General features: G+C 49.0%; 1 protein-coding gene across 5 annotated transcripts in view; it reads right to left on the bottom strand.

Moving 5' to 3' along the window:
- The window catches only part of Capn1 (calpain 1), a 28,674-nt gene extending 9,141 nt beyond the window's left edge, over positions 1 to 19,533 (bottom strand). The window contains exons 1-11 of one of the 5 annotated variants that reach the window (XM_052763085.1): positions 18,891 to 19,533; positions 17,023 to 17,290; positions 16,811 to 16,880; positions 16,418 to 16,536; positions 14,238 to 14,371; positions 13,971 to 14,139; positions 12,516 to 12,599; positions 12,102 to 12,187; positions 11,451 to 11,525; positions 11,205 to 11,365; positions 240 to 415 (exon numbers count right to left, since the gene is read on the bottom strand). In XM_052763085.1, coding sequence (XP_052619045.1) covers positions 240 to 415; positions 11,205 to 11,365; positions 11,451 to 11,525; positions 12,102 to 12,187; positions 12,516 to 12,599; positions 13,971 to 14,139; positions 14,238 to 14,371; positions 16,418 to 16,536; positions 16,811 to 16,880; positions 17,023 to 17,290; positions 18,891 to 18,997 — 1,449 coding nt within the window. In that variant the 5' untranslated portion in view covers positions 18,998 to 19,533. The other 4 variants (XM_052763088.1, XM_052763090.1, XM_052763087.1 and 1 more) reach the window with 4 other exon arrangements.
- Positions 19,534 to 24,908: the final 5,375 nt, after the last annotated feature.

Here is a 24,908-nt window from a genome sequence, read left to right as displayed (position 1 = left end):
AATCAGCCCAGCTCCCTCTTCTCCAGAGCAGCATCCCACATTCTAGAAGGGTGAATTCCAGAGCCTTCCTTTCCTGGAACCAACCACCTCCTTTGCCCTCTCTGCAGCTTTGGGATTCAGCAGCTACATACAGGAGATCCTTCCAGCACCACAGCCTCTCCGGCCCTCAGGATGCACCAGGCATCCCCTAGTGGACGCTTGCTACAGTGGGAGGAGGTGAGCCCACCCCTCGGGCTAACCTCGTACACCGCGAAACCAATGGTCTCCATGTCCCGGCCAAAGCGACGCTCCCGGCGGCGGTTCTTCTGCATGAGGGCCAACAAGAAGCTGCAGCCCGACTCGCGACTCTCATAATCGTTTTCATCATCCACCTCCTCCAACCGGATCTTGAACTGGGGGTTCACCCAGAAGGTAGCTGCAGGAAGAGAGGAGGATCAGAGGCAGGCGGGGCAGGTGGCTTCCCAAGCCTCTCCCCCACATCCCATGTCTGCTCATTCACAAACTCGTTCACTACTGAGGTTCTATATGCCCCGAGTGTCAGAAGACAAGAAAGCAGATGGGCAGGACAGTGTCTCTGTCTTTCAGGGCTTGTCTTCCAGAAGCTGAAGTGGGTGAGTTATAAGTATTAGTACAAAGAAAAGTAAGCTGGAGGAGCTGCAAGATTTATTCTCTTTTTTTAAAATTTTTATTTATTTATTTTTCGGAGCTGAGGACCGAACCCAGGGCCTTGTGCTTGCTAGGCAAGCGCTCTACCACTGAGCTAAATCCCCAACCCCGCAAGATTTATTCTAACTCACTGAGCACAAGGCCCTAGGTGTTAAAAAGAGAAACAAGCTACCATCAGCCTGGGATAGAGATAGCAAGCTGAGCCTTAAAGGAGTAGCCAGTGCCTGGTTTTCTCAGTGCCTTTACAAGAAGCTTTGAGTCTGGTGCCTTAGACCAGTCAGCCATGCACGCTGGGCATGGTGGTACACACACACACACACACACACACACACACACACACACACACACACACGCAAATATGTATTTTGGTTGTTTTTAATTTTGTATGTATGTTTGTGTGGGTAGGTATGTTGTATGTATGTTTGTGCATGTGAGTGCAGTACCCACAGAGGGCAGAAGAGGGCAGAAGAGGGCATTAGATCCCCTGGAGTTGGAGGTACAGGCAGTTGTGAAGCACTGATGTAGATACTGGGAACTAAACTGGAATCTCCTAGAAGAGCAGTGTGCTTTCTTAACAAATGAGCCATCTCTTTAGCCCAACAACAACTCTTTAGAAAGACATTTTAAGTTGAGAATATGAGCTCAGATGACAGGTCTGAGAATGTGATAATCATCATTACAAATAATCCAAATTCATGTGATGATAACATTTAATTTACAGTAAGCAAAAACAATTTACATTTAAAGTATCATCTCATAAGAAGAAGGGCAAGCCAAGGAAGATGCTCTAAAACCGCTGCATTGTTTAGAAGGTCAACTAGCCACAGCATGCGTGGATTGGCCGGGGCTCAGTGGCAGAGCCCTTATATCACATATGTGAGGCCCTAGGATTGAGCCACAGCATTGTGAAAAACTAACAACTACAACAAATCAAAAAAGGAAAGCTAGGATTGGTGGCTTGTGCCTGTAATCCCAGTATTAGAGGTAGAGACTGGAAGATGTGAAGTCCAAGGCCATCCTCAGCTACACAACCAGCTCAAGGTTGCCCTGGGTTACCGAGACCCTGTATCTTAATGAAACAAAACAAAATGCATTAAGTATGTTCTTGAGACATTCAAATCCACATTGGGAAAAACTTATAGACAGGGGGTCGCTGTGAATTTTGGGCTAACCTGGACTACAGAGTAAGGCCCTGTCTAGCTAAGCAGTGGTGGCCCACACTTTTAATCCTAGCACTCAGCAGGCAGAGGCAGGCAGTTCTCTGTGAGTTCAAAGCCAGCCTGGTCTACAGAGCTAGTTCTAGGACAGCCAGGGTTACACAAAGAAACCCTGTCTCAAAAAACAAAAACAAATGAAAAAAAAAGAAAGAAAAGAAAAGAAATAAAAAGAAAGGAGGGAAGGAAGAGAGAGAAGACAAAGTAAATGAACTGAAATACATATTACTGTCTTAGGCTGGTGAGACAGGTCAGTGGTAAAGGTGGTTGCTGCCGAGCCTGATGGCCTGAGTGTGATCCCTAGGATTCACGTGGCGGAAGGAGAAAACTGACTCCCTCAAGGTTGTCCTCTGACCACGTGCTCACAGTGACACATCACTTCAAATAAAAATAAATATGACTTTTTTTTTAAGAAAGAAAAAATTCGAGGGCTGGAGAGATGGCTCAATGTTTAAGAGCACTCACTGTTCTTCCAAAGGACCTGGGTTCAATTCCCAGCACCCACATAGCAGTTCACGACTGTCTATAACTCCAGTTCCAGGGGATCTGACACCCTCTTATGGACATACATACAGGAAAAACACCAATGTACATTAAATAAATAAATAAATCTTTAAGAAAGAAAAAAATTGAAATTAGACTATTATAAAAATCACTGCAAGGCGGCGGCGGCGCACGCCTTTAATCCCAGCACTGGAAGGCAGAGCCAGGCAGATCTTTGTGAGTTTGAGGCCAGCCTGGGCTACCAAGTGAGTTCCAGGAAAAGCTACACAGAGAAACCCTGTCTCGAAAAACAAAAAAACAAAAACAAAAACGAAAAAAAAAAATCACCTATGGGGCTGGAGAGATGGCTCATTGATTAAGAGCACTGACTGCTCTTCCAGAGGACCCCGGTTCATTTCCCAACATCCATATGAAATTCACAACTGTCTGTAACTCCAGTTCTAGGAGATCTGTTGCCTGATTCTGGCCTCCTGGGCACTAGGCATGCATGTGGTACACACATATAAATGTAGGCAAAACACTCATACATATCAGATAGGTAGATAGATAGATAGATAGATAGATAGATAGATAGATAGATAGATTGATGGAAGAAGTGAAAATAAATACATAAACGAATGGGATGGGGACTGCTGGGGACATATCTCAGTGTAGAGCACTTCCTCTGTACCCATGAGGCCGAAGGTGCCATCCCTAGGACTGAAAACAAGAGAAGCTAATCTTCATTACAAGGAAAATGCAGGTCAACAGCTGAACATTCTACCAAACAAACCATCTCCCTTGTGCAAACTCTTCTGGAAAGCACGAAGGAAGAGGCTGATCTAATAGAACAGACAGTACCACAGCAGTGTGGTCAGTGTGAGCAGAGAACGAACAGGCAAAGCTCACTCATGAAAACTGCTGCATGAAAGTTCAAAGGGCAGCCGGGCGGTGGTGGCGCACGCCTTTAATCCCAGCACTCGGGAGGCAGAGCCAGGCGGATCTCTGTGAGTTCGAGGCCAGCCTGGGCTACCAAGTGAGTTCCAGGAAAGGCGCAAAGCTACACAGAGAAACCCTGTCTCGAAAAACCAAAAAAAAAAAAAGAAAAAAAAAAAAAAAGAAAGTTCAAAGGGCAGGAGAGATGGCTCAGCAGCTAGGAGCACTGGTTGCTCTTCCAGACGACCTGGTTTGATTCTCAGCATCTACATGGTGGCTCACAACTGTCTGTAACTCAAGTTCCAGGGGATCTGTTGCCTAGTTTTGGCCTCTGTGGGCACCAGACATACACGTAGGACACAGATATATATGCAGGCAAAACACCCATGCACATACACATACCAAATATGAAACTAAAACCTTTTATCAGGGTGGGGATGTAGCTTAGTTGGTAGAGCGTTTGCCTCCTAGTAGACCCAGTCACAAAGCTCCGGGTCCCATCCGCAGTACCTTATAAACCATGCATGGCCATGCACACCTATAATCTCAGCACTTGGGAGGCAGAGGTAGGACAACCATGAATTCCACACCACAGAAACCCTGTCCTTTTTTTTTTTTTTTAAAAAAAGGGGGGTGGGGGGGAAGGCAGGGATGTGGTTCTGTGACAGATCACTGGCTTAGCATGTGTAAGTCCCTGGATTCAGTCTCTAGGACCACAGAGCAACAACAGAACTTCACACAAGCCCTTCACCCCCCAACTCCCTCCCTCCCCAAAGTCTGCAATAATGAAACCTACAACAAATCTGTATTACTGGGGCTGGGGAGACACTCCACAGGTGCCAGCCACCAAGCATGACAATCTGAGTTCCACCCCAAGTCCCCCAGGGTGGAAAGAGGAGAACCAACTCCTCTAAGTTGTACTCTGACCTTGTGTGTGAACCCATCCCCGCCAAAGTAAATACAATATTATGAAATTGCAACAACCAAAGACAGGCTGAGTCAGGACCCCTCAGTGGGGTCCTGTTTGCTCTACTCTTCTAGACAGTGTAGTAGGCAAGAAAAAGTCACAAAAGTTGGAAGAATGGGACAAGACAAACCAAATGTGTTGTTAATTGTTGATTGCCAACTAGGAAACTACAAAGAATCTAGCAAGGCATGAGTCTGGATACAAAATACATTTAAAAGGGCAACTGTGCATTATTGTATCCATAAGTATCATTTGAGAGGCAAGAATTGGTTCAGGTATTTATTTTGGTTTTTTGAGACAGGGTTTCTCTTTGACCCTGACTGTCCTGGAACTCATTCTGTAGACCAGCCTGGCCTCATACTCAGAGATCCACCAGCTTTTGCCTCCCTAGTGCTAGGATTAAAGGCATGTGCCACCATGCCCGACTCAATAAATTAAATATATATATATTGGTTTTTCAAGACAGGGTTTCTCTATGTAGTTTTGGTGCCTGTCCTGGATCTCAATCTGTAGACCAGGCTGGCCTTGAACTCAGAGATCTACCTGGCTCTGCCTCCCAAGTGCTGGGATTACAGGTGTGTGCCACCACTGCCTGGCAATAAATGGTATTTTTTTTCTATTGTCCATCTTCTTTATTCCTCTAGGATAAAATCTTATCTACGCAGCTTCAGTTCTGTTCTCATGCCTAGCTCCTTTCGTGCCTGATTTCTCTCTACATTTATCTGCTGTCCCCTCTAAGTTCTACCTTAATTCTCTCATCTTAGTTCTGCCCCATCTTGGTCTTTCTCATCTCATTCGTTCCCATCTGGCTCTTCCTCATCTTCCATCTTATTCTCCTAGTTCTCCATCTAGTTCTCCAGTCAAAATCCTCTCTCAGTCTCTGAGGTTTACAGTTATTTACCCATGCAATAGCTGTGTTCTAACTAAAGCAAGGTCACCAGGCTTGAATTCTTACAGGGACATAAAGACAGACAGGAGTTTTCCTCAGGCAGTGACCTTCAGGCCTTCTTTTACAACCCAAAAGGGGCGTGGTAAAGGAGGAGGTCAACTAAGAGCTAAAATCGGTTAATAAATCAGAAAAAGGGAATTTATGTGCTCAAACTACATTCCTAGAGGTGGTTAGGTAAATGTTAGGAGTCTATAATGTTAGTATAAATACCACTAAGGCTGTACAAGAAAGGAGGGTCCGAGCTTAATTTGCCTTAATTCAGGAGATGGTTTGGCCTTGGATGCTTGATAGGTATTTCGGATAAAATAGACTGTTAGGAGTTCTAGGAAGCATACATAGCATACAAGGAAATCATTGCAGGAATCAGCCAATATATATACAAAAGCTAAAATATCACCAAGACTTCTTAAGCTATGACTTGACCTTCAGAAAAGCTACCTTTCCAAGTAGTAGCTTTTATGATAGTAGCTGAATTCCATTACATTTTCCTGCGGCTTGCAGCAGAGACCCTATTTTTAAACAACATGGAAGGCAAAGACCAGCACCCAAGATTGTCCTCTGACCTCTACACACATGCTATGGCATGTGTACACAAGTGTACACATAGAAGAAGGCAAGAGTTGAAGTAGAAAGACCATTACACTAGCTGACTACTGCAGCGGCCCACTTGAAAGCTGATGGCCAGGGTCGGGCACCAGAAGTGGAGACAGAGAATTTGTGGGGAACCCCAGCAAGCGTGCTGCGGCACTGAGGGTGGAGAGTAAGAGAAAGGATGACTCAAAAGTGTGGAATATCACTTTAACTAAGTAAAGATGTGTTACAATTGTTTATGCTGCAGAATATCACTTTAACTATGTAAAGATGTGTTACATTTGTTTATGCTGCAGAATATCACTTTAACTAAGTAAAGATGTGTTACATTTGTTTATGCTGCGGAATATCACTTTAACTATGTAACAATGTATTACATTTGTTTAACAGTGTAAAGATGTGTGGTTTTGCCTGCCTAAGGCACCTGATTGGCAGAGGAGAGATTGGCGGGGCTGGCAGGCAGAGAGAATAAGTAGGAGGAGGAACCTAGGCTCCAGAGGGAGGAGAGGATGATGGAGAAAGAGAGGGAGACCCCCAGGGCCAGCCAGCCAGGCAGCTGCCAGCCAGCCAAACACGGAGGAAGCAGAAAAATAGGACAAACAGAATGAAAGAAAGGTTAAAAAAAAGCCCTGAGGCAAAATGTAGATAAAGAGAAACAGGGTAAATTAAGTTACAAGAGTTAGTGGGACAAACATATGATAAGGCTAAGTATTCATAATTAATAATAAGTTTCCATGTCATGATTTGGGGACTGGTGGTCCAAGAAAGCCTGCTACACAAAAGTGTCCAATTTAAGAGAGTCATCTGTGAAAGGACTGTGCGCGCGCGCGCGCGCGTGCACAAAAATGCTCCAGGAGCAGTTATACCACATCTTGGCTTTGGATTGCAAAGCCTCCTTATGTTTTAAATGGTATTTTTTAAAAAGACTTATTTATTTTATGTATATGAGTGCTCTATCTGCATATACAACTTTATGCCAGAATAGGGCATCAGATTCCACTATAGATGGTTATGAGCCACCATGTGGTTGCTGAGAATTGAACTTAGAACCTCTGGACACGCGGCCAGTGCTCTTAACCACTGAGCCATCTGTCCAGCTCCCAATAAATGGTATTTTTTTTTTTTTTTTTTTTGGTTTTTTTCGAGACAGGGTTTCTCTGTGTAGCTTTGCGCCTTTCCTGGAACTCGCTTTGGAGACCAGGCTGTCCTCGAACTCACAGAGATCCGCCTGGCTCTGCCTCCCGAGTGCTGGGATTAAAGGCGTGCGCCACCACCGCCCGGCATAAATGGTATTTTTAAAAGCTATTTTGGGGCTGGAGAACTGGTTCAGTGGTTAAAAATGATGGTTGTTCCTTCAGAAGATCTGGGTTCAATTCCCAGCACCCACATAACGGCTCACAATTGTCAGTAACTCCAATCCCAGGGGAGCCAATGTCCTCTTCTGGTCTCCACAGACACCAGGCATGCATGTGGTACACAGACATGGATATAGGCAAAACACCCATATGCATAATATAAAAATAAAAACTCTACTATATACATATATGAATATGCTTTGGGATGTCTTTCTGTGATGCTGTGAACATGTGTTGCTCCCATTGGCTAATACATAAAGCTGTTTTGACATATGGCAAGGCAGCTTAAAGGCAGGCAGGAAATCCAAGCAGAGATAGAGAGAGAAGGGAGGAGTGAGGGAGATTCCTAGCCACTGCCCAAGGAGCAGAAGTTGCCAGCAGACCAGTAACGCCATGGCCATGTGGCAAAACATAGATGAATAGAAATGGGTTAATTTAAGATGAAAGAGCTAGCTAGCAAGAAGCCTGCCATAGGTCATACAGTTTGTAAATAATGTTAAGCCTCTGAGTGATTGTTTTATAAGTGGCTGCAGGACCTCGGGACTGGGTGGGACCGGAAAAACATACCATTACACAAAAAATGTCAAAGTCCAATAATATATAAACTCTGAACCACTTCTGGGACATATATCTGGATAAGGCATACACAGTCCATTTGCGCTTATCGGAGAAGGATGGTATACCAAGCAGCAAACCTCAAAAGGTGTACAAACCCTCTAAAATATTATATTCTCCTATAAAAAGGCATTAAAGGCCAGAATAAAGGGCTGGAAGGACAGTCCAGTCTCAAATGTTCTTGCCCTGCAAGCACAGAACCTGAGTTCGATTCCCAGAACCCACGTTAAAATACCCCAGGTGGCTAGGTGGTGATGGCAGCTGTGGTGGTGGCAGCGGCGGCGGTAGCAGCGGCAGCGCACAACTTTAATCCCAGCACTCGGGAGGCAGAGGCAGGTGGATCTCTGAGTTCGAGGCCTACAGAGTTCTACTGAGTTCTGGTCTATAGAGTGAGTTCCAGGACAGCCAGGGCTACACAGAAAAACTTTGTCTTAAAAAACAATAAACAGCCGGGCAGTGGTGGCGCACGCCTTTAATCCCAGCACTCGGGAGGCAGAGCCAGGTGGATCTTTGTGAGTTCGAGGCCAGCCTGGGCTACCAAGTGAGTTCCAGGAAAGGCGCAAAGCTACACAGAGAAACCCTGTCTCAAAAAACAAAAAAAAAAAAAAAAAACAATAAACAACAACAACAACAAAAATTAAAGAAGTCAAGGAGGAGGCAAAAGAGGCAGAAGTTCAAGGTCATCCTTGGCTGCAAATTGAGTTCTAGCTGACCTTGAGTTCCAGGAGAACTTGGTCTATAGGACTCGGTCTCCCCTGGGGATGGAGGGCCTAGGAGGGGCTAAGGAGATGCTTGGCAGTTGAGAGTGCATACTGCTCTTGCAGAGGACTGGTGGTAGATTCCCAGCACCCACATGGCGGCTCACCAACTTCTGCAAGTCTAATTCTAGGCCTCTGATGCCCTCTTCTGACTCTTCTGCACATGGGCACCGGACATGCACATGGTGCACAGACATACGTGCAGGCAAAATACTCATATACATAAAATAGAGCAAATACATCTAAAAGTAAACCTTCAAAGAAATTAGCAAAGAGACTCCTGAAGAAGGAATCCATCTTGCCTAATAGCAGGACTTCTGATTAATCCATAACAATTACATCAACGAGCAATTGACAGAAGCTTGGAGCAGGACCAGGGCCAGAAATACCCATAAAACACTGGAACTGCACAGTGGTGATAGGGAGGCCGGCCGAGGGAAGCACAGGCCACTCAGCTGTGGCACAGGAAACCGGTGCTTAAAGGTTTGGAGAGAAATGAAGTGGGGAGAAGAATGCTTCCGAACAGCACGGGTGACTTCTCGAGGTGACAGCCAGAGGATGCAGGCAGGAGCCCCCACAGGATGAATTTGGCCAAGTCTACAGGCCAGGGAGGAAATGGCAGCGTAGCAATCGGAGCAGAAGCGGGAGGAGGCGGGGGTTGGGAGGCCGGAGGTCAAGAGAGGGCAGCACGCTCTAAGGTGGGGTTTTTCCACAAGGACACAGGGATGAGAGGAGGAAGGAGCCTAAGGCTTTTGACAGCAGTGAGGGAGAATAGGATCTGGGAAGCAGCAGGGTTCCCAGGAGCAGGGACACGCCAAGTGAACCAGCACGGACAAACAGGTGCACACAAGTGCATGGAAGGTCAAGAGGGGAGGCGGAGTGGGACCTGAGGTGACCTGTGTAACGAGGCCTCTCTCTCCTTTTCTCTCCCTTCACTCCTCTCTCTCTTTTCTTCTCCCTCTTTTTATTTTTTTAATATTTTATTGCTTGTATTTTTCAAGACAGGGTTTCTCTTGTTAGCTGTCATGGAACTAGCTCTGTAGACAAGGCTATCCTCTAACTCACAGAGATCCCCCTGCCTCTGCCTCCTGAGTTCGAGCACCAGGATTAAAGGCCTGCACCACCACTGCCCAGTGCTCTCTTCCTCTCTTTTCTGACTGGGCCTCATGCAGCCCAGGCTGGCCTCAGCCTTTCTCTACAGCCGAAGCTGGTTTTGAACTCCTGATCCTCCTGCCTCCTGCCTCTACCTCCCAAGCACTAGAATGGCAAGCATGAGTGGCCACAGGGGACACAGTCCCTGAAATTCAAGGTCTCTAGAGACAGTCAAAGAGGAAGGAGGTGGAGGAGAGAGTTCCTAGTGGGCTGGTGGGGACCACAGGAACGTGCTTATTAGAGGTTTGCGGCTGTGAATTTACAAGGAAAACAGCCTCCCTGTGTTCTCTTCTCCAGCCGCATTCAGTGGTTGAGTCAGGAGAAAGCTTGGTTCAGCTGGTTAGGATTGTGGTTATGCTGGTGACAGGAGCAGAGGGCAGGCCAGGCTGGGGACTAGATGTTTGCAAGGTCAAGACGAAAAACACCAAGGGCTGGCAGGATGGCTCAGTGGGTAAATGCAGTTACCACCACGTCTGCCCATCTGACCAGATCTCGGGGACCCCGGTGACGGGAGGTGAGAACCAGCCCTGGAAACTGACCTCCATATGCACACACATCCTCCTTAAAATAAATACATGTAATATTTTTAAATACATTAAAATGAGCTGGATGATGGTGGCATGGTCCTTTAGTCCCAGCACTCAGGAGGCAGAGACAAGTGAATCTCTGAATTTAAGGCCAGCCTGGTCTACAGAGTGAGTTCCAGGACAGCCAGGGCCACACAGGGAAACCCTGCCTCAGAAAACAAACAAACAAACAAATAAACAAGCAAAACAAAGGGGACTGGACTGTATCTTAGTTGGTAGAGGGCTTGTCTAGCATTCACAAAGCCCTGGGTTCCAGCCCTAGTACCACATAAGCCAGGTGGGCACCTATGGAGGCAGAAGGATCAGAAGTTCAAGGTCATCCTTGGCTACATAGCAAGGTCAAGGTTAGCTTGGGTTACATGAAATTCTGACTCAAAAAAATCTAAACAAATCAAAAATGAGAACAAGAAAGAGACAGACAGACAGTGTGTGCAAAATTAGAGATAGAGTAATTCAAATGGGAGTCAGTAAGATCAGTCAAATTCAAGAGACTGAGGTCTGGGCACAGGCAGATGTGTTCCCAGATCGAGGTGGGTAGTGAATGGCAAGGCCCAGAATGCTCTGTGGTGGGGCAGGGTGGAACTGGTATAGAAGAAAAGGCTGATGTGGGGGCGGGGTGGGGGGGAAACGGGACAATGCTACAGTAGTTATGACAGTCACTTTTATAAGAGGGAAGGGTTTTGAGAATGAGGAGGAGTGACCAGCAGATGTTTGGATGACAACAAGGTTTTCTTACCCAGGCCCCAGGCAAGGTCCAACGTGACCCTTTAGCACCTTAAGGACATTTAAGGATGGACTCCTCAAAGCTAATCGGAGGAACACCCGAGCATGACTGTCTGTCTCCCAAGAGACAGAACAGGCTCAGCCAGGGGGCCCTGCCCACTCCTGCCCACCCCTGCCTGGCTCCTGCTGGCCTCCAGACTCGGGTCACCTGGGTAGTTCCGGCAGCCTCCAGCCGTGCTCCCCCGGCGCCAGCTGCCCTCATAGAGCGTGGTATTCCAGTTCCGGAGGGTCCTGCTCTTCAGGGCATCAGGCGTGAGGTTGCAGATCTCTAGTCTGTCAAACTCATGTAAGAAGTCTCGGAATGACATCCTGAGGGTCCAAGGGCAGAGGTGAACCACAGTTCCCCATCATGAACTGGGCTTTAGGGGAGCAAGTAGAGAAAAAGGTTGCTTACCAGAACTCCCCATCCTCCATCTTGATCCTCAGTTGCTCTCGTTCATAGGGGTCCACTCTGTTCCACTCTGAGGAGCTGTGGGAGGCAGGCATGGCCAGGGCTGGACACCACTGATATATCTAACTTCTGCCCCTGGCTCCTGTTCAACCTGGCATGTTTTCCAGAGCCCAGATCAGGAGGCTTTCTCTGGGACCAGCTCTCTTGAGGTCCTTATAGGTCCCTACTCAAGGGTCCCTCTTCTTTCTGAGGCAGGTCTCACTGCGTAGCCACCATACTCCTCCCCCCTTAAAGACCATGTAGCCTAGGTTGAGCTGGAACTCACTCTGCGGCCCAGGTTGGCCTCAAATTTGTCGTGATCTTCCTGCCTCAGCTTCCTGAACACTAGAATTATAAGCATAAACCACCACATCCAGCCAGGGGGGTGCCTTATCAAGGTCAAACAGATACCCTGGGTGTATCCACAGGCTGCCCCAGTTCCCACAGCCTGGGTAGGCTCTGCCAGAGCAAAATCCTAAAGGAGTACACAAGATGGGATTCCTCTACTCAACCCTGAATCCGCCTCCAGCCAGCTGGGGTCCAGGCAGAAATGTCAGGGATTTCTCCAGACTTCCCCAAACCTCCCCAACCAGTGCCCACTGTCCTGCCCCTTACCTATCACTCCAGGGTCCTTTCCATTCCACTTCGCCCCAGGGGTTCCGCATTCGGATTAGGCTCACCTGCTGGCCCTGGTAATTCACCTGTTCCCCAGAGCGCACATCAGTGCTATGCCATTTGATACTCCTTCCTGGCCCACCTTCTTTACCACCTCACCCTGCTTAGTACCCAGCAGCACACCAGAGCCACATAGTTAATATACCCTAAAGTCAGACCTCTAGGGATTTATAGCCCAGAAAGGCGGCCTTACACATGAACTAGAGTCATCTGGGATAAACATCAATGCAAACCACAGGATGGCAATCCCAGGAGGCCAAGAAAGGAGAAATCGCCTCCCGCAACCCAGGTCATATGCAGGGAAGGCATGAGGGCGGGAACCACCCTGCAGGACAGGCCCCGCCCAGGAAATACCTGCTTGGCATCCGTCACGGAGTATGCATGGCCCCTCACCAGGTTCTTAAAGGTAATAGCTTCCAAATCCCGGATATCGGTTATCTACAGAAGGAAACATGCACTGTGGTCAGAAGATGAGGACCCCTGCTAGGGGCATTCACGGGGCTCCTAAGTCCTCCTCACACATACAGTCCACACAAAAGCTGCTGGGCGCGACTGTCAGGCTCCTATCCCATCCATTCCATTGTTGCTGTTCCTCCTGGGGAACAGGGCCAATCCCAGACACCTCACTAACGCTGTCACTGGCTAGGGCTGGCAAGATTGTAGATGTGCATATGCATACACTTATAATCAAGCACACCCCCAAGAAGGACTCAGCGCAGGGACAAGCAAGGGGGAAGAAAAGGACAGGTCCAGATGTGGCTGAACTTGCAAAGTCATAATAGCCCTTTAAAAAAGTTCATTTTATAATTAAATAAGTCTCGTGTGTGTGTGTGTGTCTAGGTAATGGTACGTCATGTAAGTGAAGACACCCTCAGCAGCCTGAGGCATCGGAGCCCCTGGGATGACAAGGGAGTTGTGAGTTATCTGATGTGGGTACTGGGAACCGAACTTGGGTCTTCTCCAAGAGCAGTACATTCTCTTAACCACGAAGCTATCTCTCCAGCCCCACACCCAACCTTTTTGACCTTGTAGCGTGGCTTTGTCGTTCACAAAGTTCACACTTGGCAATAGCTCGGTCAACTCACCACAGATGTTCAAATCTCAATGTTTTCAGTAAGTTTCCGAGATTTTGTGTTGGGCCACAGAGCAGCATTTGGCCAAGTGTAGCCTGGAAGACTGCCTGATGCTGATGTAGAGTCATCAGTCAGGACTAGGGAGGTCTGAAAAAGGCTGGGGGAATGTGGGGCAGACAAGGATAAGCAAGGAGAAGGGAGAGGGAGGAGCTAGGAATGGGTGGAATCTGAGAGTAGGCAAGAGAAAGCCGAGGCACTGGACTGTGATGGTCTCTGAACATGGGAAAGTGTGAGAAGAGAAAGGGGCCTTGCTAATCTTCTCTGTATTGTTCCAGTGTGCTGCCTGGAGGGATAGCTCAAGGGTTAAGAGCATTGGCTGCTCTTCCAGAGGCCCCGGGTTTAATTCCTAGCAACCACCAGGAGGCTCACAACTGTCTGTAACTCTAATTCCAGGGAATCTAACTCCTCACACAGACATACATACAGGCAAAACACCAATGCAAATAAAATGCAAATAAACAACTCATTAAAAAAAAAAAAAACCCTGAGAGGGGAAGGGAGCAGGAGGAAGCAGGGAAGTAAGTCTGGGCACAGCTGAGGCCAGGAAGATAGGAAGATGATGGGTGGGGTGGGTTTGCATCTACATCCTACAAAGAGGTGAGGGGGATGTGTCTCAGGCTGAGCCTGGGCTGAGGATGAGGTTAGGGTTGGGCACAGGAGCTTGCACATCACTCACATTAATGGAGCAGCCCAGCAAGGAGCCTCGCTCCAGGGCCTTCTGAATGATCTGGTAGAGGTCTCTGGGTGCCTTGGGCAGATCGAACCACTCGGTGACCCCACCAGTAAAGTCCTCAAAGGCCTCTGAGGTGCAGCCTCCCGAAAGGGCCTCGTAGCTGCCGTTCACCCTGTGAGTAGTTCCAGGTCAGTGCAGTAGGACCAGGAGAGAGGGCCAGCCCTCCCCCCCCCCCCCAGACTGAAGATGCGCCCTGGGGTTCCTACTCACTTGGCATAGGCCTTCTCAAGCAGGGCACTCCAGAACTCGTTGCACTGGGCAGAATGCACGAACACCAACTTCCCGTCCTTGGTGGGCAGCAAGTCATCCACGACCACATCTACCCACTCCCCAAACTGCCACAGCTGTGGGGGAGGGGCAAAGTGAGCACCTGCTCTGGGGTCCCCCAGGCCTCAGCTCCAGCTTCAGTGGGGCTGACTAAACACGAGTCTAGATCCATATGCCTGGTACATGTGCGACACACCCACATTTACAGAAGCATGCCTTTTGTCTACTAGAATATACAATCAGCCAGCCCTCCTCAGCCCCAGGCACCGCAACTAGAGACACCTTTAATCTCAGCACTCAGGAGGTGATCTCTGTGAGTTCAAGGATAACCTGATCTACACAGTAAGTTCCAGGACAGCCAGGGCTACATAGTAAGACTGTATCTCAAAAACAAAACAATTTCACAAAACCACATTTGGACCATGGAGATAGTTCTGGAAATAAAGGTACTTGCTACTAAGTCTGCGAATTTGAGTTCAATTCCAGGATTCACATGGTGGAATGAGAGAACTGACTTCTGCACATCCAACCTTTACACACCAGACACACACCCACACTGTTAATCCTCATCAACACACACACACAGCCACACGCACATGTGCATACACACACACAGACACATGCAAATATAATAAATAAATGTAGTTAAAATTTTAAATGGCCGGGTGGTGGGGTGCATGCCTTTATTCCCAGCACTCGGGAGGCAGAGACAGCAGATCTCTGTGAGTTCGAGGCCAGCCTGGTGTACAGAGTGAGATTCAGGACAGGCTCCAAAGCTACACAGAGAAACCCTATCCCAAACCCCCTCCCCCTCAAAAAATTTAAATGAACAAGTACAGACTTGTTTCTTGATATTATTCCCTAGAAAAATAGTCTAACTATTGATGGGATGTTTACATTGCCTTAAGTCTGAGCCTCAGTTTTCCTACCCAGGAAGAGGAACAACAACCTTAGTTTCCCAACAGGAAACTAAGACAATGCGGGTGACACCTATAACTCAAGACTAAAGTGGAACAAAGCTCCCCTTCAGATACGGAGAGCGCGAGGGCAAGAAGGCCTCCAGTCCGCGTTCTTCCTCAAGGCAAGCCCTAGGTCCTGCCCCCTCCTACTTCCCTCCCTATTCTAAGCCTGAGTATGGGCATAAGAGAGAGGTATCGACTGAAAATGTTGTGCCCAGACCCTCCACCGCAAATGCGTGGGGCTGCTTCCCCAAATCACTGAATTTGCACAGGAGATGCCAAAGGACCAGCTACCCGGGTAGAAGGGGTGAGGTACAGGCCCAGGCTGCCTAGGAACACAAGCTTCCAAGAGTGCCAATAATTGTCACAGGGAGAAGCCCACTATAGTGAAGAAGCAGGCCCTTGAAGGATTTGGGACGTGTACTGAGTGGGCCAATCAGAAGCTGGAAAGGAGTAGATTGGAGAATTGAGGGAAGGAGGCGGGGAAAAGGATGGCGAAGCCCTGCAGATTGAGCCGGGTAGGTGTGGGGATCTCAGCATAGAGTATTACCGCCATTTCTCCTTGGCCAGGGCAGAGTGAGGTAGGGGCTCTGACTAAGCAGAAGGAAGGAACACAGAGACTCCAGGCATGGCGGGAGTCATGGCCGGAAGGCCTCAAGGAAGACTTTTGGGGTGTGCCTTTCTCAACACCAGCTCCTGGAGAATTCGTTAATGTAATTTGAAAAGTGGATCATGTTGGAAACATCAGGAGAAGGTGGTTTAAATCCTGAGTCTGTCTTTTCTCCTAGACTCTGTCAGAGCTTGCCAAAGCCAAGAAGTTGGGAAAGGGAGTACTGACGCATGACTTTTCCCCAGCAGAATACTCCATCTTCAGCTAGGGAAACTGAGGCTTGGGTGAAGAAAGATTGCTTTGTGAGCCAAAGCACAGTCTTTCTCCTTCCACACACTTTCTCCTTACCTAGGAGAACTGCCAACTGAAATACCTGCCCGACCGTTCACACATGACCGACCAGAGATGGCACTGAGAGGTCAAATACCTTGGGGGGGGCTGCCCCCACAGGGTGTGGCCCTGGCCATCCCAGCTTCACAGTGCTGTGGGCCGTCCTTTCAGATCTCCCTAATGCCAGCTATACCTCCACCCCAGGGGGGTGCAGGGCCCTTCACCTGGAAATGAAAGATGCCAGCATATCCATCCTGGAAGCTCTGGCCATAGGGAACCACTCGGTGCAGAATGGTCTCATTGAGGGTGAGGGAGGCAATGGCAGCCAGGAGCCAACAGTCCCCTGGGATAAGAAAGACCCTGATTAGGCTTGCCCTGTGGATCTGCTCAGGAGAGGGAGGTGCTGTGTGCGTGGGATGCTGGGGACAACCTGGGATTCCCTGGGTGAGGTACCCTTCATTTCCCTCCGCTTACGGAAAAGACCCAGGAATCTGGGCAAACCAGCCCCTGTGCTGATAGCCAAAACCTGTCTGGGCCTGCAGGAGGGAGGAGCCGGGGCAGTGCCCAATGGAACGGGAATGGGGAAAACACCCAGAACCCCACCTCTGGGGGCCTACCCAGTGCTCCCTGGCAGATATCCGTTCGGGTGGCTCCATCCACGATGAATTGGGGGTTTGATAGCAGCTCCTACAAGATCCACAATCCTGTTGCTGGGCCAGTCCCTCCTAGAAACTGGCACCCAGCCACCCAGCCACCACTAATAACGGGGCCCGGATCCCACTCCTCACCCATCATCACAGCCAAGTTCCACCCAGCATGGCCTTCTTACCGTAGGACGCTTCCATTTGATGCCATAGGTTTTAGAGGAATTGGGACCGAGTTCTTTGAAGCCCAGGCTGTGAGCCACCGGAGGAAAGGCCTCATCTTGGAAGAGGACCCCACTCTGCAGGCATCTTGCCCGCAGCTTTTCATAATCCTGGCCTAGGTACTTGATGGCGTTTTCATGGCGGCCCAGGCCCAGGTCCTTGGCCCGTTGCTTTTGCACTTGGGCTGATACCCCGGTGCAGTACACAGGTGTGATGAACTCCTCTGCCATCCTGGGGGACACATGGACCTGCTAGAACCCAGGCCTTCCCAGGAACAGAACACAACTTCTGCCTGATAGCACTTTCCTGGACCTGTCCATTCCTCCCCAAAAAACAAACATGGTTCCTCTGCTTCACTGCCCCCTTTACAGAGCCTGGGACTCTCAGCCACCTTGTTAGGCTCCCTAAATCCAGAAAAGGGTGCCCCGTTTCTAGACACACTGGCCACCACCTCTCCCTTTCTCTATTCCCATTATCCAGGGTTGACAGTTCTGTGTCAGCCATCCAGGCAGGTGGTGTAGGGCGGAGGCCAGCCCACAGCAGTACTTCCAGGTAAGATCTCAGACCCTGTTTGCCTGCCTGTAAGCCCCCTCCACACAGTCGCCAAGCATCTAGCTCACTTGCCCCTTTCCGCGGTTTAGGGACTGAAAACTCCAGGCACGGACGCCCCTCCACAGGCTCCTGAGACAGGCTGAACATCAGAGCACTGGACACTGGCCCAGCTCCTAGCGACAGGGTGAGCGCCTGCGCTGAGCTGCTTCCTGACCCCTACCCCTCACACAGGCACGGAGAGGACCTGGAACAGGGGCCGATCAGCGACAGCACCCTAGTCTCAGAAGCAGTGGCCTGGGCCAGACAATCGCCGTCTGGGCACCCAACTCCTTACCTGGGGGAGGGGAGTTTGGGAGATGGCTGCGGTCCCTGCTGCTGGCTTCCTTGGTGGCAGCTCAGGGCAGGGCCCAACCAGGAAGAGCGCTCCTCCCCGCCCTCCTCCACCGCCCCTCGGCCCTGGTTCCTCCCTCTTTGGTCCTCCACCTACTCCTGGGGCTTTTACCCCGCTCCCTCTAGGCTCTCTCTTATCTCTCCCGCAACGTTTTTTACTATCTCTTACTCAGGGTGTCTCCCGGTCCCTCCCTTCCTCCGAAGGCTCTGAGCCAACTCTGCGAGAGGACAAATTGGTAAAAGGCAGAGTTGTCCCCCGGGAGGAGCCGGGCGCCTGTCCGGGTGAGGAGGGTTGGGTTGGGACAGAAGGGCACAGCAAGCCAGAGAGAGGGCAGGGCAAGGGGTATTTTTAAACTAGGGCCGCAGCTCGAGTTGCAGCGCTGCCGGCCCCACCCCACGTCGCCCTCCGGGAAGGTACTGGGGACGATCCGGGCTGTGGCACAGTCCCCGCAGCCCCGATCTGCCTCCTGCGCCCCCGCGCGCCTCTTGGGTCGCAGCTGTCTGTCCTCAGCCCAGCCGGCGCTCCGCGCGAGGCAGAGATTACCTCCGGGCGCCGCAGCTGTTCTCTGGAGCCGCCCGCGCTGGGTGCGAGCGGACCTCTACAGGACGCAAGGCAAGCGGCAGCCCCACCCCAGGCCTGTCCCTAGGCCAGCTCCCCACCCCCGCACCTTAAGAGGCAGGCCTGCAGAGCTAACACCCCGCCCTAGCGGTCTTTGCGCATTCCCTGCATGGCCTTAGGTAAATCCGTGCCTTGATTTCCCCAACCGTGTAGCGGAAGAAGAGGGACAATGGCCGCAGCCAGTCTTTGTGTAGCGTTCTGAGGTTTCTTGAAGCCAGAAGCTGAGAGACGTGGGCACTCTGTCCTCTCCCAAGCTCTTGATCTACCCACCTGGGAGCATGGCCTTTGTGTGAGTCGCCTGACCCGGGAGGGGGCAGCAGAGGCCCTGAGCACCAGGGCAGGCCCACCTGGTACCCGCAGATTCCACCTGGCACCATGCAAGAGGTTGGAGAGCCAAGGACGTGGAGGGACAGGGGCGGTCCCCAGGCTCAGGGCTCTTCCTAGGTATGGAGGTCACAGCATGGCCGGATGCAGGCTACATAAGATGTAAGGACAAACAGGCGCCATGACACTCCAAAAGTTAAGAGCTAACTCACCTGACTTTCCCTAAATGGGCACTCAGTACCTGGGTATTGTGAAGACTTGGGGCCTCTGCCTTCACAGTTAATGCGGAGGAAGAGTTGGTCCATAACACTTTCCTGACTGTAGCCTGACCTAACACAGGTGTCATCAGAGGCTCTGATCAGACATGGAGACAATGGCAGGGGTGGGGAGATGCTCACACTCACAGGGTGTGTAAAAATAGCCTAGGCAGGTAGAGGAACTGAGGTGTACCAGGTGTTGCTTAAGCAGGGGAAAAAGAGGGGAGAGTGGCAGGACTGGGCAGATCCAGGGGCTTAGATTTTTGTTGTTTTATTTATTGAAAATGCATTTTATTTATGTATGTGTGTGTGTGTGTGCACATGCATGCAAGTAGCCATAAGAGGACAAAAGAGGGGGCAGGGCGGTGGTGGCGCACGCCTTTAATCCCAGCACTCGGGAGGCAGAGCCAGGCGGATCTCTGTGAGTTCGAGGCCAGCCTGGGCTACCAAGTGAGTTCCAGGAAAGGCGCAAAGCTACACAGAGAAACCCTGTCTCGAAAAACCAAAAAAAAAAAAAAAAAAAAAAAAGAGGACAAAAGAGGGATTCAGACTCTTTGGAGCTGGAGTTACAGGCACTCAAGAGCTGCCTGACATGGATGCTGGGAAATGAACCTAGCACGTCTAGAAGAGCAGCAATTGCTCTTAACTGATGAACCATCTCTACACACACACACACACACACACACACACACACACACACACACACACACACCTGCACAAGGTCTCATGTAGCCTAGGCTGGCTTTGCATTCTATATGTAGCTGAGACTGGCCTTGAACTCCTAACCATCCTGCCTCCACCTCTCAATGGCTGTGATGACAGGATTTACCACCAAACTCTGCTAATTTAGATTTCATTCTACTGGAGGTGGCCCAGAGTTGTACAAGCAAAGGAGGCTGAGTAGGAGTGGTTGGAGGGGACAAGAGAAGAGGGACAACCAGATAAAAGGATGCTGCAGATATCCAGGGGCAGCAAAGGATGGTTCAAGCCAAAGAGCTGGTGGGTGTTCTTTCTGGAGGGAGAGAACTTCGTTAATGATCCAAGTATGTGTAGTACTATAAGAAGGAGATTTTCTGTGTGTTGGGTGGCTCAGGAGGGGCAGGGATTCCCCAGCAGATAGAGACCTCTCTTTGTTTCCTGAGACTGCTTGACCTGATGATGGTCCAGAGATTCTTTTTTTTTTTTTGGTTTTTCGAGACAGGGTTTCTCTGTGTAGCTTTGCGCCTTTTCCTGGAACTCACTTGGTAGCCCAGGCTGGCCTCGAACTCACAGAGATCTGTCTGCCTGGCTCTGCCTCCCGAGTGCTGGGATTAAAGGCGTGTGCCACCACCGCCCGGCGGTCCAGAGATTCTTAGTCTTTGGAAGTCACATGGACCACGAGTGCCATCACCTCGGTGTGGTGCCCACATTCATTGTCCTACCAGGAAATGAACTTGACAAAATGGTCCTTGAGCCAGGTGGCGGTGGCACACACTTTTAATCCCAGCACTCGGGAGGCAGAGCCAGGCGGATCTCTGTGATTTCGAGGCCAACCTGGTCTACAGAATGAGATCCAGAACAGGCACCAAAACTACATGGAGAAACCCTGTCTCAAAAAAACCGGAAAAAAAAAAAAGTCATTGAAGGTGAATACCAGCCTCAGAACGAAAGGTGGAATGAAGAGTATACTTTTAAGTCGCAGGGGACAAACTGGTACCCAGGGTAGCACAGAATGCCCTTCGGGGATCTCCAAAGACTGCTTCACCATCTTTTTTTTTTTTTGAGACAAAGTTTTACTCTACATAGCCCTGCCTGTCCTGGAACTCACTGTGTATGCCAGGCAGGCTTCAAACTCAGAGACCCACCTGCTTCTCCTCAGTGTTGGGATTAAAAGCATGTGCCACCATACCTGGCTCTTCACCACCTTCTTGATGTCACTGTACTCTATGACTTTTTCTTGACAGCAGGTAGGATCCTAGATATTGTGGTTGGGCTCAGGAAGGTCATTCCAGTGAGCTTCCGATTTATTCAGCTCAGGGCTAACCTTCACTATGACCTTGACTGCAACACGAATCTTAAAAGATCTTATAATAAAAAATCCAGAGCCAGATGTTGGGGTGAAAGCTGAAAGATCAGAGAAGTAGAAGAGCCAGCCACTAGCTTACCTCTATGAAATCCTCAGCCTCAAGGGAGCGAGTTCCTGTTTCTTCATGCCTTGTATACCTTTCTGTGTCCTGCCATATTATTTCCCGGGATTAAAGATGTGTGTTACCACTGCCTGGTTTTGTTTCTCTCATGTAGCCCAGTGTGGCCTTGAACTCACAGAAATCCAGATGGATCTCTGCCTCCTTAGTGATAAGATTAAAGGTATGTGCCACCATTGCCTGACCTCTATGTCTAATTTAGTGGCTGGCTCTGTCCTCTGATCTCCAGGTAAGCTTTATTGGGGTGCACAATATATCACTACACTTGACAGTGTCAGCCAGTGCATGATCCCCATGGTCATCAGATAACAGTTTCCTAGACATGCTGCCCATAGTCTTCTGGGTGGTAGTGATGGCATAGACTGTGGTCATGAAGCCCTTCTCAGTGCCAAGTTGAATGACCTTTACAGGGCCGAGGTACTGGTGGTACTTGAGGCATTGCTGTCTGTCTTAAGGAAGCTCCAACTTCAAGATTCATGACTGTCACACACATGGGGAGTCAGGAACAGGAACAGAGATGGTGGTCTTTTGGCTCCACTGCCAGATTTCTTCAGTGTGGTAGACGCATCAGTGGGCTCCTCAGTTTCTTTAAATTCAGTGATAGAAGGAAAGGAGCTCCAGGCCCTATGTCATCACTTGCCTATACTCCCAGTAGGGGGCTGAGACTGGAGGATCACAAGTTCATGGGCTACAGAGGGAATTCAGGGCAACCTGAGTAACTTAGATAAGATCCTGCCTTAAAAAGCTCTGGCTGGCCGGGCGGTGGTGGCTCACGCCTTTAATCCCAGCACTCGTGAGGCAGAGCCAGGCGGATCTCTGTGAGTTCGAGGCCAGCCTGGGCTACCAAGTGAGTCCCAGGAAAGGTATAAAGGTATACAGAGAAACCCTGTCTCGAAAAACCAAAAAAAAAAAAAAAAAAAAAAAAAGCTCTGGCTGGGCCTGGACATGGTGACACATTCCTTAATTTCCAATACTCATGGGTAGAGGCAGAGTTCAAGGCCAGCCTTGTCTACATATCAAGTTCCAGGCTAGCCAGGGCTATAAAGTGAGACCCTATCCAAAAATAAACCAGGCAGAGTTGTAGCTCAAGGCTAGGTTACTTTGCCTAGCACACATGAAGCTCTGGATTCAATCCCTAGGACTGAAAAGAGAAAGAAAGAAGAGAGAGAGAGAGAAAGAGAGAGAGGGGAGAGGGGGAGGGAGAGAGAGAAAGGAAGAGAGAGAAAGAAAGAAAAAGAAAGACAGAAAGAAGTGAGCTACGAGGATGTTACTGAGTCTTAGATAAAGAAGCAAATGTGAAAGTTCTTGTACAATATTAGAAGGAGCAGCCTTAATATTACACTTCCCGGGGGCTCAGGGGAGAAAACTACGAAAAGTGAGAATTATTTTCGGGAAATGAATCTAAGTACACCAAGCTCTTTGTCTATCTACTTTATTTCTCTGGGATAAAATCCTATCTACACAGCTTCAGTTCTGTTCTCGTGGCTAGCTCCTTTCTTGCCTGATTTCTCTCTACCTTTATCTACGGTTCCCTCTAAGTTCTATCTTAATTCTCTCGTCTTAATTCTGCCTCATCTCGTTCTTACCCAGCTAGTACTTCCCCATCTGGCTCTTCCTCATCTTCCATCTCATCCACACGTTCTCTCTGGTCAAAATCCTCCTTTTCCCTCTCAGTTCTCTGTCCTGAAGCTCTTCATTCCTCTCTTCCTCTCCATCTCCTCATACCTCGGCGTTCCATCTTCTCTCTCTGAAAATAAAACTGCCTTTTTATCCCTTTGACCCTTATCTCTCCAAGCTATCTGCTTCCGCTGGTTTCTGACGAGTGAGCTCTGTCATTAGGCAACTTCTGTCACAGCTAGATGTACCTGTAAGTTGGAACTCTTTAGTTCTGAGTTAATTGTTAAAGGTGGATCTAAAGCTAGAGATAAGACTTTGGAAAAGGGGAAGTTAAGCTTAATTGGCACATCCACCAGGCCTTCTCAAACAGGTGGTCTGGATGCTTAAGTCTGTTCTTAGAGAGTGCAGAGGGATCTCTGATAAGGCACTTTTCTCCCTCTGGGGATGGACCTGAGGTTCTGGCTGTGCATAGCTGTCAGCACAGAAAGTCATCTAAATATTCCTAGAATGGTTAGGTGAGAAGTTAGAGGTCTATAAAGTTAGTAAGGCTGTAAGAAAAGGAAGGTCCGAGCTAAATTGTGCGAAGCTATTACTTAAGATTCACCTGACCTAGTTGGTGCCTCCGGGTGGAATTTACCTTAATTTCAGTAGACTTATTATGTGGTGGTTTGGACTGTTTTTCCTGTTAGTCCTTGAATGTGGCTAAGGGAGAGATCTGATTCCAGTGCTAAAAGGAGAGAAACGGGTGGGCCTGAGGGAAGGAAGTCTTTTCTGAGGTTGTTCTCCAAATACCTGGAATGTGTATGTCCAAAGAGTGATCAGTTCACACTGTTAGCAATTCTTAGGGAAAAATCAATTGGGAAAACTATGAAGACACACATGATTTTCATAACAGAAGACAGCTGATACGTAACAAGCCAAATAACACCAAAAGCTCCTTGGAATTCGGCTTCCTCTGAAGGAATTCCTTGATCCCTTCAGGTAGTGGCTTTGCCATAACCAGCAGAGTTCTTATAAAATATTCCTGCGGCCCATAGCAGAAGTAATTTTATCTGTTGTGTGTATGTGTAAGCCACAGTGCTCGTGTTTAGGACACTTTTGGGAGTCAGTTCTCTCTCCACCATCTGGGTTCCAGGTCAAACTCAGGTTGTCAAGTTTGGCGTGGAGCACCCTTACCCACTGAGCCGCCTTGCAGACCTCCTTTCGAAAATGGTACCTTGAATGATTCTGGATCTTAGATATCCTGGAAAAGAGGCAAAAAAAAAAAAAAAAAAAAAAGACAAACTGAAGAAATTGGTGGTTAGCAGAAGGTGGGAATAGAGAGAGGGGTGGTGACTGGGTGGATCGCAGGACATTTCAAGGCTGGGAAGTGACTCTGATAGTGTTATGGTGGGTGTATGACACTGTATGTGTAAACCCACAGACCAGCAACACTAAGGAAGAACCTGATGGTGAACTGTGGGTCTCAGTTAATAACATTGTGTCTATATTGCTTCAACAATTGTAACAGTAATGCAAACTGGTGGGTTTTGTTGGTTTTTAAGATACAGTCTTGTTGTTAGCTCAAATGCATCTTGAATTCATGGTCCTCCAGCAAGTGCTGCAAGACTGGTCCAGTTCCGGGTACCCACATGAATACTTGCAACCATCTGTAACTCCAGTTCCGGGGTTCCAAAACCCCCTTCTGGCCTCTGTGGGCACTGCCCCAAATGGTACACATGCATACACCTATGCAAACAGTCAGACAGATAAAATGAAAACAAATCTTTAAACAAATGGGGCTGGGGTTGTAGCTCAATGACGGTGTAGCACTTGCCTAGCACACAGGAAGCCCTCCATTCAATGCCCGGAACTGTTGTAAACTGCTTAGTGGTATACCCCTTTTGTTCCAACCCCTGGGAGGTGGA

Source organism: Peromyscus californicus, unplaced genomic scaffold (genome assembly GCF_007827085.1).
Source record: "Peromyscus californicus insignis strain IS unplaced genomic scaffold, ASM782708v3 Scaffold_4__1_contigs__length_199733344, whole genome shotgun sequence".
NCBI lineage: Eukaryota > Metazoa > Chordata > Mammalia > Rodentia > Cricetidae > Peromyscus > Peromyscus californicus.
This window is presented reverse-complemented; position numbering and strand designations above follow the sequence as displayed.